We start from the raw sequence: 17,101 nt of genomic DNA on the forward strand, positions 1-17,101 counted from the left end.
TTATCAAGTTTTGAAGATGGAAACTCACTGCAAGGACAGAACAGTCATGTTGAGGCTGTAACTACAATTACTGAGTGCAAAGATTTTAAAGTGAAACTAAATGAGCCACAGATGTTTTATTATAAGCCACTTACGATATAGTCATCCACCCTCCCAAACAGAAAAGAACGCAGTTCTCTAAAATAGTAGATTTTAAAGTTTTATATATAAATCTCACATAAGACTTCTTATTAGTGTGTGTGTGTGTGTGTGTGTTGTGTCTGTGAGGTGTGTGTCTGTGTGTGTGTGTGTGTGTGTGTGTGTGTGTGTGTGTGTGTGTGTGTGTCTATTTCGTTCTTTCTTAATGGGACAGCCAGGCTAAGTCCTATGGGGAAAAAACGATCACAGAATGTAATTTCCATTACTTTCCAGTAGCTGTGTTTTCAGTTCTGTGCAGATATACAAGCAGTTTAAAAATCAAGTCACAGAGCAGCTCACAGATGTGACTATTCAATGAGATGAACACATTCACTTCAGCTCAAGTTTATTTATATAGCACCAAATCACAACAGTCGCTTCAAGGTGCTTTATGCTGTGAGGTAAAGATTAAGCTTATCTTTGGTTTACTCCAACTACAGTTTAAACATTGATGACAGTGGTAATCAAACCAGCAGCCAGTGGGTTACTAGCTGGGCATGCTAACCTCTGTGCTTTGTCCCACTGTACTCAGCCTTGAAACGTGTATGAATGTGTGGCTAAAGATAAATATCAGTATACACAAACTTCCAAATACTTTACTGCCATTTCAGCATAGTGACGAAAAAACTAGACCACATGATTGCTGCAATGCCAAATCACAAAAAAGCCTCACTAAAAAAAGTGATAGGAGCCATGAGCGAGTATCGCAGTCATGTACAAGTTCAGAATTTCGTTTAGGCTGTCTACTAGAATACATTAAGTTTACATTCTTAAATACAAGAACTCTCTTATAACCTTATGGGTACTTTTGCAAACAGGTTTGCAATTTTTTAGGATTTTTTAAATACTTCAAAAAAACCTTTTCTCTTCTAAAAAGCACACACAAAACATAAAATGCTGCAAGATATATGGGCTGCATACAATAAATCCAGCCCTGTTTGTACTGAGCAGTGCACCGAGCAGTCCCTCCATTATTAATGAATGTCCTCCCCGAGGAAGATTGATGCATAAAGAGCAGGTTGCAATACAACGCAACAAAACCAACAGCAATTAAAAAAACACCCAAAGAAACAAAAAATTGTCATTCTGTACTTGCTCTCTTTTATAATTTTGTAATACGGATTTATTATCAAACCAGATTACCTGCCGTTCTTTGCATGTGTGAACAAACTGCCCTTTGAAACGGACTCAAAATGCCGACATAGCAACTGCAGTAATGTAGGCGCACACACAGTTTGCATCATTGCCTTACTGATACAATGATATTCACAGCTGCTTATGTGCCCGCTGCAAAGAGGTCAAAGATTCAGAGAAGCAAACTGCCGAGTATGCACCAACAATAAAATATATATTACTTTATTTTATTTGCATTGTCACGGTCATTGTCCTATTAGATGCATTCAGTGTAATTGTGATTTATCGGTTATGTCAGAACTGTGTGCAGATTTGAATAAAAAGTGCTGAATCACAGTGAGTTTCACTTCTCAGGGCGTCGTTCACCAGCAACAGCAGCAAAACAACGAACTACTGCAGGAATCAGTTCAATATAACCACAATTCATGTTTACTCTTTTCCTTTTTGTAATCAATCGTTACTGATATGCAACAGTTATTAGCAATAAAATGTTCAGAGAATTAACTCCAAATAGCGACAAGATCCCTAACCACACAGGAGAAGGCAGTAACACTCAAACTTTCATATCCCACTACAAAGTTAAGTGTTTAATGTTTAGTCATGGCTCGCTGCAGATTTTTCATGTTTCCCTTTAGCCCACATTTTTCCCGTCTAGCCTCAGATTTTTTTTCTGCCTTCAGATCAAAGACTTTCTGAGAAAAGCAAGACCAGTCACCTCTCCTCCAAATGCCTTTGGTGAAATTTGGGACTAGAGTCCTATTTAAAGACAAATCACGCAGAAATGGTTAATAAATCGGATTTTTAAAAAAGTGTCACATAAGGTTAACATGACACCAAGTTTAAACTTCATAAGTGTCATTTATCTTGCCTGCCAAAAATTGACAGATCTTTGGCTTATTTCCAGGAATCGTGACAAAGCCGACTGGCGCTATAAAGCCAGGGCTTTCACCCACTCCAGCTTCATTCTTAAACATTCCTCAACTTCAGCTGTTAAGCGCTTCACTCTGAAATCATGGCCAAGGACATAACTCTGCTGTGGGGCTCCGGATCTCCTCCCTGCTGGAGGATAATGATTGCTCTGGAGGAGAAGAACCTGCAAGGATACAACCAAAAACTGCTCTCCTTTGAGAAGGGGGAGCACAAGTCAAAGGAAGTCATGGAGATCAACCCCAGGGGTCAGGTAGGTTCATATCACACTATGTAAACACTCTCATATTTGAAATCTGCATTTGTTTTCCTGAAATTGAGAAAAAGGAGTATTCACTTGGCATTACAAATCAAAGTGTTTATGGTTTGCACTGTCTCTTAAAGCTTCCTGCCTTCAAATGTGGGGATGTACCCCTCAACGAGTCCTGTGCTGCATGCTTTCATCTGGAGGTGAGAACTCAAATGAATCTGAATGTTATGTCTCCACAGAGTTTCTAGTTTGGAGAACTACTTGTGATTATATGTTAAACAATGCGTTGTAGAAACAGACACCCAAAACCACAAAGGTAAAAAAACTAGGATTAAAAATTTCCATGTCTCCTCCAACAGTGCAAGTACAAGACGCAGGGAACCAAGCTGATCCCTGACTGCGAGGTTGGGAGAGCGCAGATATTGCAGCGTGTGTTTGAGGTTAACGCGCTCGTTGAGAAATCATGTAAGTTTGTTCTGACGCACTTCTGATCCTGAACTCTCTTCATCACAGTGTGTGTACCCCGAACAACATTAGAATCACAGGGATTTAGTGAGTCTGTAAAGGATATATCAAGGCTGCTAAATCTCTTTCTGTGTGACCTGGCTGATGTTGCCATTCAGAGGTCTGTGCTCTGGGATTTTGAACTGCTGAACTTGGCAACACTAAAAACCCATGTTGATGTTTGTTAATCCTGCCAGTGATCACATGCTCAGACTAGATTTTGCATGTAAAGTCACTTGTTTGTCTTGAGATTTGGCACTTTAGCACCTTGGCACAATATAAAATTCAGTTTTTTGCTTTTTACACATTTCCAGCAATTGTTCTCTATTACAACTGGATGGTCCCAGAGGGAGAGAGACACGACTCTGCCGTTAAGAGAAACAAAGAGGCTCTGACCGCTGAGTTGAAGCTGTGGGAGGGATACCTGCAGGTGTGTGAATGACCTGTGTGCACGCGATCTCAACGACTAAACTAAACCCAGAATACAAACGTTGGAAATTCATAGGAGTAGATTGTAAACCTTGCCAGAAATAAGCTGGTCCATAAATTTCTTTTTAAATTTTGTTTTTAGCCACACATAGTTTTGGGGAGTAATGGAATACATGACATTTAAAATACAAATTATGAGTAACTGTATTAAAAAGGCGGTATTCAGAATACAGTTACTTTGTTGAAATAAATGGATTACACGGCGGTCTTTTCCTGTTTCATATTGGCTATGCTCTCTATTTTTGGTAATTCCACGCCAGTGGAAACCCAAACAAAACACGCATTAAGAGGCTCTAATGCCTGTGTCTATATCTCGCGGCCCATGTCACTTCTACTTGCAGCCCGCATAATGACGTGACAAAATATTTTTAAAAATTATTGTTCAAAAATATAAAAAATATTTTATATGAAGGCAATAGGCAGATTGTTACAGGCATAGTCCTAAAGAATGTAGCCTCATGGGTAATGTAGCCCAGTTGTAAGTGAGCTACTGTATTAAGACTCGACTGTACACTATGTTCATGTCTTTCTCTGAAACAATAAGCTCCGTTGGAGCAGCCTTTCAACACCTCTCTCTGTCTCTCGCTAGCAAAGTTGACCCAGACAACAAAGTAAAGCTAGTTTTCAGCTACGAGCCGATAAAACTAGCGATTATGCGAGTACCTTCAGTAATAGTAATAAATCACACAGCAATAGTTCATTCATGTAGTTGTAAAAAGCATGATAATATATTAAGTAATCCAAAGTATTCAGAATACGTTACTCTCATTGAGTAACGGAATACGTTACAAAATACATTTTGGGGCATGTATTCTGTAATCTGTTGTGGAATACATTTTAAAAGTAACCTTCCCAGCACTGGCCACACATGTGCTCCAGAATTACAAAGAAAATAGGTGCTCTGGAAAAAGTAGTGTTTTCTCTTTGAATAAAAACATTTAATCTTTGCAGGATAGGAGTGATGAGGCTTCATTTTAGTTCCATTTAAGAAAATCCTTAAACAGTAGCATAAATGTAAATATGAGGTATTATTAAAGCAGAAGAAGTAGATGCAAAACAGCTGCATGGTGATTAGCAGTGTAGCATCACAGCAACAAGGCTTATATCACAAAATCAATCTTGCCTTTGAATTTAAGAATATAGTTGAGATTGAATATTTATTAAGTCAAATGTTAACCATCTATCATAGCTAAATGATCTATATTATATGTGATTTCTAGGTTTTTACCCTCTACAACATTTTCCTTCTTTTATTTTTAGGCCTCGAGCGGTTTCATTGTAGGAAAGGACTTTTCCTTGGCCGACGTGGTTGTTTACCCAACCGTTGCCTATCTCTTCCACTATGGGTAAGAGGACTAAATGACCAGACACATGAATGAATAGAATAATAGTAGAAATGAATTCTGACTGACTTTCTTCTTTCCTGTAGGCTTTCTGAACAGCGTTACCCCAAACTGGCAGAATACTATAAAGGTCTGATGAACAGACCCAGCATCAAAGCCAGCTGGCCTCCTACTTGGAAGAACGCACCGAAACAGGAAACACTGAAAGACATCTGAGATTCAGGCGCTCATTTGTTACCACTCCTTGCACTGCACTAGTGATTCATATGCATTTTTTAAAATATAATTTGTGACAATAATGTGTGATTATTACTGTGCTGTGACCAAAATAAGCAATAAAAACTGAGTTTCAATTTTATAGCTCATCTGTGTTTTGTTTCTTTGCAGTGGGGATATTTATTGTTAATATAAGGTTAACCAAAATCAAACTTTAGGTTTGATGTTTTGATATCAAGTTAAGAACACCCTTCCATCAGCTTTGCAGAGAGTTCACTTCACCCAGCTATAAATCTTTGTGTCTTGGAAATGAAAAAGCTTCTCAGACCATAAGGGCTATCAGAACCTTTTACCTTTTTTATTAAGAAAAAAGAAAGAAAGTGAACTTGGGGAAAAGCAGTGGCAAGGTTTGTCTGTGGGTATCTGTGTGCACACTTGTGTGAACACCTCCCAATGCACCAAAGGCTCCCGGGCAAGGGCCTGGCCTCAGTGTATACACCAACCCACAACCCCAGTGGCACACCAGCCAGGACCCAAGTCCCACAGGCCAACCAAAACCTCAGCCCATAAGGTCGCCCCGGACAGATTTTATTTTTGCAGTTCACACTGACAGTCTTCTTAGCAATGCATGAGGAGGCGAGAGCCATGTGGACTATGTTTATCCGAAATTGTAGATTTCAGACACTTTGATAAGTCTTCACATATCTGGCACCAAAACCTTTGATAGACAGAACCAAAGAGCATGGCAATAACACCAGACGGCTAAACGGTCTTCAGAGCGGACTGAAGCGCTACGGAAAGTGGCAAGATCCGCGGCGGAGGAACGGATGCCCTCGTCAAGCAATCGTGGTGTACTGACTGTAAGATCATTTCAAACTACTGAAAATGTGGAATTTCTGACTCCAAGGCTAATGCCATTTTATTTACCCAGAGAACTGCAGTGCATCATTGTGAGTGTCGTGTATATCGCTGCACTGAAGGAGATGTACGACATGATCAACGAGCACGAAAATAAACACCCAAACGCTGCTGTAATTGTTTATGGGAAACTCATTGTAATCTCAGGAAAACTATGCCTAAACTGCATCAGTTTGTTACCTTCCCCACCAGGGGAAATAAAATACTGGATCACTGCTACAACAATATCAGAAATGCCTTCTCAGCTCAACCAAAGCCTAATTTCGGAAAGTTTGACCACCTGGCAATCCGGCTAAAACCCACCTATAACAAAAAGCTCAAGACAAACCCAGTCACAGTCAGGACTATTAACACCTGGACTGACAGTGCAAAAGCCAGCCTGCAGGGCTGCTTAGAGACCACAGACTGGAGCATCTTCAAAGGAGCAGCATCTTGTGGACAACTTTCTTGTCTATGGTGAGGAAAACGACCTCATCTTCAATATGGACAAGATCAAGGAATTAATACTGGACATCAGGAAGAACCCCCCCTCCCCTGCAGCCTCTTATCGTCAAAGTGACAGAGGTGGAGAGGGCCAACGGCCACAGATTCCTGGGACTGCAGGTTGCATCAGACCTGAGCTGGACTCTCAACACCACAGCAACAGTGAGAAAAGCCCAGCAAAGGCTTTATTTCATTCAGCTGCTCAGGAAAGCAGCCGAATGACACAAAACAAAACAGAAACCCCCAGGAGTCCAAACACAAAATGTTCACAAAGGCAGTGGAGCTCGAAAAAACAGAGTCCAAAACATAGTTCAGAGGGGCAACCCGGAGGCCAATCAGCACAACAGTCCATCACTGAACAGTTCTGAAAGCCAAAGGCAGTGGCAGCATAGAAGCAGTTCAGGAGACTGACCACTACGTCATTGGAGGCTACGGAGCAGATCAGCAGGCCTAGCCGGCAGGCGGTGATGCTGGCGACATCCTTCAGGAGGCCTGCAAAACAGTTCAGGAGGCCGCCCATGATGGCGAAGACGCCCAGCTGATGGCCTGGAAAGTGGCCAGTGCCGACGAGGTTCTGGCAAAGGACATGGACGTGCAGACTGAGCAGAAACTGATGGTGGCGTGGCAGCCGCAGGACCAGACAAGGCAGGACCAGGACCGTTCAGCAGCAAAGATAGGCTGCTGAATGGGCCCCTCGGACCCTCCAGCAAAGGCAGACGACTGGAAGGGCCCCTTGGACCCTCCAGTGGAGGTAGATGGCTGGACAGGTCCCTCAGACCTTCCAGCTGGAACGTAAACTGGCAGGTGAAGGGACCTCCGGAACAGGACAGAACCAGCAGGTGAAGGGACCTCCAGCAGGATCAGAACAGAACCAGCAGGCTCAGATACCTCTGGCAAACACAAAGCAGGCTGGAGCTGCGCAGGGCTTTTACTCTGCTCTGGCAATGACAACAGGGTGCAGTCCTCAGCTGGCTTCTTAGCCTCCAGGGGTCCAGAGTTGACTAAGGGTTGAAACTCAGTCTCTGGGGAAGCCCTGGAGAGAGTTACTGTCTCCAAGCAGGCCACCTTTTGAGGAACGAAATAGTCTTAACAGGTTTGTCTCTCTGCTTTGAATTAGTGGTTGCAAAACAGTCCTTTATCGATTGTATTGACATAATTTGCTGTACAGGAGGAGCAGATGAAGGTGATCGCTGAATAGGTGGTGGAGTAAATAGCCGAACTGATGGCTGAGCTAATGCATGACCTGCAACCTGAGCAGGTAACTCAGCAAGAAACTGAACAGGCCATGCTTCTGACGTCACTACAGCATTTCCACCTGCTGTAATCTACTCAAGGCTTTATTTATTTTCTAATGTGTGCCTCCTCAACTTTTCTGTCCTCTTTCCTCCAGCCTGTGATCGAGAAAGGCTATGCCATTTTTAAGGATGCTTTAATTCCTCTCTTCTTTTATAATTTTGTAATACGGATTTATTATCAAACCAGATTACCTGCCGTTCTTTGCATGTGTGAACAAACTGCCCTTTGAAACGGACTCAAAATGCCGACATAGCAACTGCAGTAATGTAGGCGCACACACAGTTTGCATCATTGCCTTACTGATACAATGATATTCACAGCTGCTTATGTGCCCGCTGCAAAGAGGTCAAAGATTCAGAGAAGCAAACTGCCGAGTATGCACCAACAATAAAATATTATTACTTTATTTTATTTGCATTGTCACGGTCATTGTCCTATTAGATGCATTCAGTGTAATTGTGATTTATCGGTTATGTCAGAACTGTGTGCAGATTTGAATAAAAAGTGCTGAATCACAGTGAGTTTCACTTCTCAGGGCGTCGTTCACCAGCAGCAGCAGCAAAACAACGAACTACTGCAGGAATCAGTTCAATATAACCACAATTCATGTTTACTCTTTTCCTTTTTGTAATCAATCGTTACTGATATGCAACAGTTATTAGCAATAAAATGTTCAGAGAATTAACTCCAAATAGCGACAAGATCCCTAACCACACAGGAGAAGGCAGTAACACTCAAACTTTCATATCCCACTACAAAGTTAAGTGTTTAATGTTTAGTCATGGCTCGCTGCAGATTTTTCATGTTTCCCTTTAGCCCACATTTTTCCCGTCTAGCCTCAGATTTTTTTTCTGCCTTCAGATCAAAGACTTTCTGAGAAAAGCAAGACCAGTCACCTCTCCTCCAAATGCCTTTGGTGAAATTTGGGACTAGAGTCCTATTTAAAGACAAATCACGCTGAAATGGTTAATAAATCGGATTTTTTAAAAAGTGTCACATAAGGTTAACATGACACCAAGTTTAAACTTCATAAGTGTCATTTATCTTGCCTGCCAAAGATTGACAGATCTTTGGCTTATTTCCAGGAATCGTGACAAAGCCGACTGGCGCTATAAAGCCAGGGCTTTCACCCACTCCAGCTTCATTCTTAAACATTCCTCAACTTCAGCTGTTAAGCGCTTCACTCTGAAATCATGGCCAAGGACATAACTCTGCTGTGGGGCTCCGGATCTCCTCCCTGCTGGAGGATAATGATTGCTCTGGAGGAGAAGAACCTGCAAGGATACAACCAAAAACTGCTCTCCTTTGAGAAGGGGGAGCACAAGTCAAAGGAAGTCATGGAGATCAACCCCAGGGGTCAGGTAGGTTCATATCACACTATGTAAACACTCTCATATTTGAAATCTGCATTTGTTTTCCTGAAATTGAGAAAAAGGAGTATTCACTTGGCATTACAAATCAAAGTGTTTATGGTTTGCACTGTCTCTTAAAGCTTCCTGCCTTCAAATGTGGGGATGTACCCCTCAACGAGTCCTGTGCTGCATGCTTTCATCTGGAGGTGAGAACTCAAATGAATCTGAATGTTATGTCTCCACAGAGTTTCTAGTTTGGAGAACTACTTGTGATTATATGTTAAACAATGCGTTGTAAAACAGACACCCAAACCACAGAAGGTAAAAAAAGCTTCTAGCTGTTAAAAATTTCCATGTCTCCTCCAACAGTGCAAGTACAAGACGCAGGGAACCAAGCTGATCCCTGACTGCGAGGTTGGGAGAGCGCAGATATTGCAGCGTGTGTTTGAGGTTAACGCGCTCGTTGAGAAATCATGTAAGTTTGTTCTGACGCACTTCTGATCCTGAACTCTCTTCATCACAGTGTGTGTACCCCGAACAACATTAGAATCACAGGGATTTAGTGAGTCTGTAAAGGATATATCAAGGCTGCTAAATCTCTTTCTGTGTGACCTGGCTGATGTTGCCATTCAGAGGTCTGTGCTCTGGGATTTTGAACTGCTGAACTTGGCAACACTAAAAACCCATGTTGATGTTTGTTAATCCTGCCAGTGATCACATGTTCAGCCAAGATTTTGCATGTAAAGTAATTGGCTTGTCTTGAGATTTGGCACTTTAGCACCTTGGCACAATATAAAATTCTGTTTTTTGCTTTTTACACATTTCCAGCAATTGTTCTCTACTACAACTGGATGGTCCCAGAGGGAGAGAGACACGACTCTGCCGTTAAGAGAAACAAAGAGGCTCTGACCGCTGAGTTGAAGCTGTGGGAGGGATACCTGCAGGTGTGTGAATGACCTGTGTGCACGTGATCTCAACGACTAAACTAAACCCAGAATACAAACGTTGGAAATTCATAGGAGTAGATTGTAAACCTTGCCAGAAATAAGCTGGTCCATAAATTTCTTTTTAAATTTTGTTTTTTTAGCCACACATAGTTTTGGGGAGTAATGGAATACATGACATTTAAAATACAAATTATGAGTAACTGTATTAAAAAGGCGGTATTCAGAATACAGTTACTTTGTTGAAATAAATGGATTACACGGCCTTCTTTTCCTGTTTCTATTTTTGGTAATTCCACGCCAGTGGAAACCCAAACAAAACACGCATTAAGAGGCTCTAATGCCTGTGTCTATATCTCTCCATGTCACTTCTACTTGCAGCCCGCATAATGACGTGACAAAATATTTTTAAAAATTATTGTTCAAAAATATAAAAATATATTTTATATGAAGGCAATAGGCAGATTGTTACAGGCATAGTCCTAAAGAATGTAGCCTCATGGGTAATGTAGCCCAGTTGTAAGTGAGCTACTGTATTAAGACTCGACTGTACACTATGTTCATGTCTTTCTCTGAAGCAATAAGCTCCGTTGGAGCAGCCTTTCAACACCTCTCTCTGTCTCTCGCTAGCAAAGTTGACCCAGACAACAAAGTAAAGCTAGTTTTCGGCTACGAGCACGATTTAAAGATCTAGTTGTATCGGTATGGCGAGTAACCTTCAGTAATAGTAATAAATGACACAGCAATAGTACATTCATGTAGTTGTAAAAAGCTTGATAATATATTAAGTAATCCAAAGTATTCAGAATACGTTACTCTCATTGAGTAACGTAATATGTTACAAAATACATTTAGGGGCATGTATTCTGTAATCTGTATTCTGTTGTGGAATACATTTTAAAATTAACCTTCCCAGCACTGGCCACACATGTGCTCCAGAATTACAAAGAAAATAGGTGCTCTGGAAAAAGTAGTGTTTTCTCTTTGAATAAAAACATTTAATCTTTGCAGGATAGGAGTGATGAGGCTTCATTTTAGTTCCCTTTAAGAAAATCCTTAAACAGTAGCATAAATGTAAATATGAGGTATTATTAAAGCAGAAGAAGTAGATGCAAAACAGCTGCATGGTGATTAGCAGTGTAGCATCACAGCAACAAGGCTTATATCACAAAATCAATCTTGCCTTTGAATTTAAGAATATAGTTGAGATTGAATATTTATTAAGTCAAATGTTAACCATCTATCATAGCTAAATGATCTATATTATATGTGATTTCTAGGTTTTTACCCTCTACAACATTTTCCTTCTTTTATTTTTAGGCCTCGAGCGGTTTCATTGTAGGAAAGGACTTTTCCTTGGCCGACGTGGTTGTTTACCCAACCGTTGCCTATCTCTTCCACTATGGGTAAGAGGACTAAATGACCAGACACATGAATGAATAGAATAATAGTAGAAATGAATTCTGACTGACTTTCTTCTTTCCTGTAGGCTTTCTGAACAGCGTTACCCCAAACTGGCAGAATACTATAAAGGTCTGATGAACAGACCCAGCATCAAAGCCAGCTGGCCTCCTACTTGGAAGAACGCATCGAAACAGGAAACATTGAAAGACATCTGAGATTCAGGCGCTCATTTGTTACCACTCCTTGCACTGCACTAGTGATTCATATGTATTTTTTAAAATATAATTTGTGACAATAATGTGTGATTATTACTGTGCTGTGACCAAAATAAGCAATAAAAACTGAGTTTCAATTTTATAGCTCATCTGTGTTTTGTTTCTTTGCAGTGGGGATATTTATTGTTAATATAAGGTTAACCAAAATCAAACTTTAGGTTTGATGTTTTGATATCAAGTTAAGAATCTGCATTACACCCTTCCATCAGCTTTGCAGAGAGGTCACTTCACCCAGCTATAAATCTTTGTGTCTTGGAAATGAAAAAGCTTCTCAGACCATAAGGGCTATCAGAACCTTTTACCTTTTTTATTAAGAAAAAAGAAAGAAAGTGAACTTGGGGAAAAGCAGTGGCAAGGTTTGTCTGTGGGTATCTGTGTGCACACTTGTGTGAACACCTCCCAATGCACCAAAGGCTCCCGGGCAAGGGCCTGGCCTCAGTGTATACACCAACCCACAACCCCAGTGGCACACCAGCCAGGACCCAAGTCCCACAGGCCAACCAAAACCTCAGCCCATAAGGTCGCCCCGGACAGATTTTATTTTTGCAGTTCACACTGACAGTCTTCTTAGCAATGCATGAGGAGGCGAGAGCCATGTGGACTATGTTTATCCGAAATTGTAGATTTCAGACACTTTGATAAGTCTTCACATATCTGGCACCAAAACCTTTGATGGACAGAACCAAAGAGCGTGGCAATAACACCAGACGGCTAAACGGTCTTCAGAGCGGACTGAAGCGCTATGGAAAGTGGCAAGATCCGCGGCGGAGGAATGGATGCCCTCGTCAAGCAATCGTGGTGTACTGACTGTAAGATCATTTCAAACTACTGAAAATGTGGAATTTCTGACTCCAAGGCTAATGCCGTTTTATTTGCCCAGAGAACTGCAGTGCATCATTGTGAGTGTCGTGTATATCGCTGCACTGAAGGAGATGTACGACATGATCAACGAGCACGAAAATAAACACCCAAACGCTGCTGTAATTGTTTATGGGAAACTCATTGTAATCTCAGGAAAACTATGCCTAAACTGCATCAGTTTGTTACCTTCCCCACCAGGGGAAATAAAATACTGGATCACTGCTACAACAATATCAGAAATGCCTTCTCAGCTCAACCAAAGCCTAATTTCGGAAAGTTTGACCACCTGGCAATCCGGCTAAAACCCACCTATAACAAAAAGCTCAAGACAAACCCAGTCACAGTCAGGACTATTAACACCTGGACTGACAGTGCAAAAGCCAGCCTGCAGGGCTGCTTAGAGACCACAGACTGGAGCATCTTCAAAGGAGCAGCATCTTGTGGACAACTTTCTTGTCTATGGTGAGGAAAACGACCTCATCTTCAATATGGACAAGATCAAGGAATTAATACTGGACATCAGGAAGAACCCCCCCTCCCCTGCAGCCTCTTATCGTCAAAGTGACAGAGGTGGAGAGGGCCAACGGCCACAGATTCCTGGGACTGCAGGTTGCATCAGACCTGAGCTGGACTCTCAACACCACAGCAACAGTGAGAAAAGCCCAGCAAAGGCTTTATTTCATTCAGCTGCTCAGGAAAGCAGCCGAATGACACAAAACAAAACAGAAACCCCCAGGAGTCCAAACACAAAATGTTCACAAAGGCAGTGGAGCTCGAAAAAACAGAGTCCAAAACATAGTTCAGAGGGGCAACCCGGAGGCCAATCAGCACAACAGTCCATCACTGAACAGTTCTGAAAGCCAAAGGTAGTGGCAGCATAGAAGCAGTTCAGGAGACTGACCACTACGTCATTGGAGGCTACGGAGCAGATCAGCAGGCCTAGCCGGCAGGCGGTGATGCTGGCGACATCCTTCAGGAGGCCTGCAAAACAGTTCAGGAGGCCGCCCATGATGGCGAAGACGCCCAGCTGATGGCCTGGAAAGTGGCCAGTGCCGACGAGGTTCTGGCAAAGGACATGGACGTGCAGACTGAGCAGAAACTGATGGTGGCGTGGCAGCCGCAGGACCAGACAAGGCAGGACCAGGACCGTTCAGCAGCAAAGATAGGCTGCTGAATGGGCCCCTCGGACCCTCCAGCAAAGGCAGACGACTGGAAGGGCCCCTTGGACCCTCCAGTGGAGGTAGATGGCTGGACAGGTCCCTCAGACCTTCCAGCTGGAACGTAAACTGGCAGGTGAAGGGACCTCCGGAACAGGACAGAACCAGCAGGTGAAGGGACCTCCAGCAGGATCAGAACAGAACCAGCAGGCTCAGATACCTCTGGCAAACACAAAGCAGGCTGGAGCTGCGCAGGGCTTTTACTCTGCTCTGGCAATGACAACAGGGTGCAGTCCTCAGCTGGCTTCTTAGCCTCCAGGGGTCCAGAGTTGACTAAGGGTTGAAACTCAGTCTCTGGGGAAGCCCTGGAGAGAGTTACTGTCTCCAAGCAGGCCACCTTTTGAGGAACGAAATAGTCTTAACAGGTTTGTCTCTCTGCTTTGAATTAGTGGTTGCAAAACAGTCCTTTATCGATTGTATTGACATAATTTGCTGTACAGGAGGAGCAGATGAAGGTGATCGCTGAATAGGTGGTGGAGTAAATAGCCGAACTGATGGCTGAGCTAATGCATGACCTGCAACCTGAGCAGGTAACTCAGCAAGAAACTGAACAGGCCATGCTTCTGACGTCACTACAGCATTTCCACCTGCTGTAATCTACTCAAGGCTTTATTTATTTTCTAATGTGTGCCTCCTCAACTTTTCTGTCCTCTTTCCTCCAGCCTGTGATCGAGAAAGGCTATGCCATTTTTAAGGATGCTTTAATTCCTAAAACAAATGTGGGAATTGCCAGAGGAGAAATTATTGAGAATATTACGCTGTTTCCTTTGCAAAATCGTTTTATCTTTGAAAAGAAGTGTGGCACACACGGAAAACAATTTGTTCCCGCTGAATATAAAACCTCACTGCCCTCTGCTGCTGGATTCTCTTTTTTCACCATGTGGACTCAGAGAGAAAACAGAAAACACGGTGACCTGTGTGTGCGTGTGTGTGTGCGTGTGTGTGTGCATGTGTGTGCGTGTTGGTGTAAAGACAAGGTGAGTCTTGTTTCCATTGAAAATCTTCATAGTGTAAGTGATCTGTCAAGTTTTAAAAATGGAAACTCACTGCAAGGACAGAACAGTCATATTGATGCCAGAGCTCAGAGAAGAACAGCTTGACACATTTGATCTGAGAGGAAGGCAACAGCAACTAATGTAACCACACGTTACAACCAAGGTTTGCAGAAGATCGTCTTTGAACTCCCCAACACGCCCAGCCTTGAAGTTGAATTCATTTCATTTAAAATTTCCTCTTTATTTATGTACAAACAACATACAGATCCAGCATCTAAAGCAGCTGGCCTCCTGCTAGGAAGGACACTTTTGGAGTGAGACTTTTAAAGGCATCTTAGACTGAGCTAACTTTTCCTGCTGTCTGCGCTGCTCTGCAGTGACTTTGTCACATTTGTTATTTGAGACATCCACTTTACATTCATCCTGCACCTGTGCAGTCTTGACAGAAGGGGACATTAAATCAAAATGTTCTTGTTTTTATGATTACTGCTGAGATGTCCCTTTTGATGTGATTAAAGAAATAATGTGGTACATGTTCTAATGTGAAATATCAACCTGTCACCCACTATTCATACTCACAATACATCAGGAAGTCTGTCTACAGACACAAACAAACTTCTACGTGTGTGTTTGTGTGTGTGTTTTCTTTCTTTCTTAATGGGAGAGCCAGCTTAAGTCCTATGGGGGAAAAAAGGATCACAAAAAGTCATTTCCATTATTTTCAAGTAGCTGTGTTTGCAGAGTGCACAGGAAAGGTTATCTGTGCAGTTATACAAGCAGTTTATAAATGTAAACTATGCTCAACCACTTCACTGTTGGAGAAAAGCTTTTTAAAAAAGACATAGTCGAGTCACATAGCAGCTTACAGGTGTGGCTATTCAGTGACATAAGCACATTCACTTCAGTTCAACTTTATTTATATAGCACCAAATCACAACAGTTGCCTCAAGGGGCTTTATACTGTGAGGTAAAGATCTGCAATAACACAGAGAAAACAATCAACCCCAACAATCAGACGGCCCTTTCACAACACAGTCCCTTTCACTATGTGGTGTCGTTTGTAAAGTGAAGCACACTGAAATTAACGGCAACATTTCTCCACATTTAGCTCAAATCTTTACAAAAACATGTTTTTTTCGAGTCATTTTTTACAACAATTAGTAAAATATTTGTAACTTTTTATATTTAAAACACAATTTTAAATGTTAAATCTACATGTTCTCTGTCAGCACTCTCACTCTAACCCAACAGAGCTTTGGATTAACTGATGGCTGTTCTGGAAACTTTTAGAACAACCTGATGATAATGTATTACTCATTATGTTTATTTGGGGTTTAATGCAACTGCAATTAAAACATTTATGATCATAGTAATGAAACTAGCAGCCTGTGGTTTACTTGGGCATGCTAACCTCTGTGCTTTGTCCTACTTTACTCTGCCTACAGTTGCATTGCAGGTTAGAACAAGCCTTGAAACATGTGTGAACTTGTGGCTAAAGATAAATATCAGTACACACAAAACTTCTAAATACTTTGCTGCCATCTCAGCATACTGACACAAACATATGGGCAGAAATCTGTGCCATCAACAACTGAATTTGAATAAGTTAAATTTGAATTTGAATTGCTCGGATTGAATGTGAATTGTAACTTGAATAAATGCTTTTAAAAACTGAATATGAATTAGCCTAATTTGAAATTCAATTTATTGGTTTGAAAATGATCATCACTGAACTGAAATTGAATTTTATAGTTTGAAAATGAATGTATGTATTACATGTATAAGAACAAGCGTCATGTTAACAAATGATAGCCGTACAGTAACTTTTATGCTTATTGTAGCTGTTAGCTAAAAACGCTAATTTAGCGTAGTTTGCCCTTAATTCAGCTTTGACAAACAAATATGATCGACTGTTTCTAGTAGAATTCCAAAGTTGTCATCTTGTACCCTGTCAGAGCCCTGTATGCTTGCAGAGACCCCTACAGTAGGAAAACATCAAAACGGTGTCCAAACCTTTGTATTTTAACTTTATTATGTCTTACACAGCATCCCTTATACATGTAATACATTTATTACCAACCTGAGAGTTTATCCGCTGGTCATTCGACATGATGAATGACTTCTGAAGTCTTAATTCAGCTCAAGACGCTGTAGATTCCCGTCAGTAACACTTTCCGTCCGCTAGCAAAACGTAGTTCTATTAATCTGCGCTCGATTACTCTTGAACCAGAACCGGATGTAAGTCCCCAAAAAACTGAATTTTGGAACTGAAATTGAATTGTAGAACTGAAACTGAATGGTGAGAAGTGAATCTGA

At 41.6% G+C, this 17,101-nt stretch overlaps 2 protein-coding genes across 2 annotated transcripts; both read left to right on the plus strand.

Moving 5' to 3' along the window:
• Positions 1 to 2,257: 2,257 nt before the first annotated feature.
• LOC121812230 (glutathione S-transferase A-like) lies at positions 2,258 to 5,182 on the plus strand. Its single transcript, XM_042213743.1, has 6 exons — positions 2,258 to 2,491; positions 2,623 to 2,688; positions 2,848 to 2,953; positions 3,307 to 3,422; positions 4,742 to 4,827; positions 4,911 to 5,182. The coding sequence occupies exons 1-6, from the start codon at positions 2,324 to 2,326 to the stop codon at positions 5,038 to 5,040; spliced, it is 672 nt and encodes a 223-aa protein (XP_042069677.1). The 5' UTR covers positions 2,258 to 2,323; the 3' UTR covers positions 5,041 to 5,182.
• A 3,681-nt stretch (positions 5,183 to 8,863) lies between these two features.
• On the plus strand, positions 8,864 to 11,794 carry LOC102312591 (glutathione S-transferase A). Its single transcript, XM_042213745.1, has 6 exons — positions 8,864 to 9,098; positions 9,230 to 9,295; positions 9,459 to 9,564; positions 9,918 to 10,033; positions 11,354 to 11,439; positions 11,523 to 11,794. Exons 1-6 carry the CDS (start codon positions 8,931 to 8,933, stop codon positions 11,650 to 11,652), a joined length of 672 nt encoding a protein of 223 aa, XP_042069679.1. The 5' UTR covers positions 8,864 to 8,930; the 3' UTR covers positions 11,653 to 11,794.
• Positions 11,795 to 17,101: the final 5,307 nt, after the last annotated feature.

Source organism: Haplochromis burtoni, unplaced genomic scaffold (assembly GCF_018398535.1).
Source record: "Haplochromis burtoni strain Fernald_Lab_line unplaced genomic scaffold, NCSU_Asbu1 Contig_476, whole genome shotgun sequence".
Taxonomy (NCBI): domain Eukaryota; kingdom Metazoa; phylum Chordata; class Actinopteri; order Cichliformes; family Cichlidae; genus Haplochromis; species Haplochromis burtoni.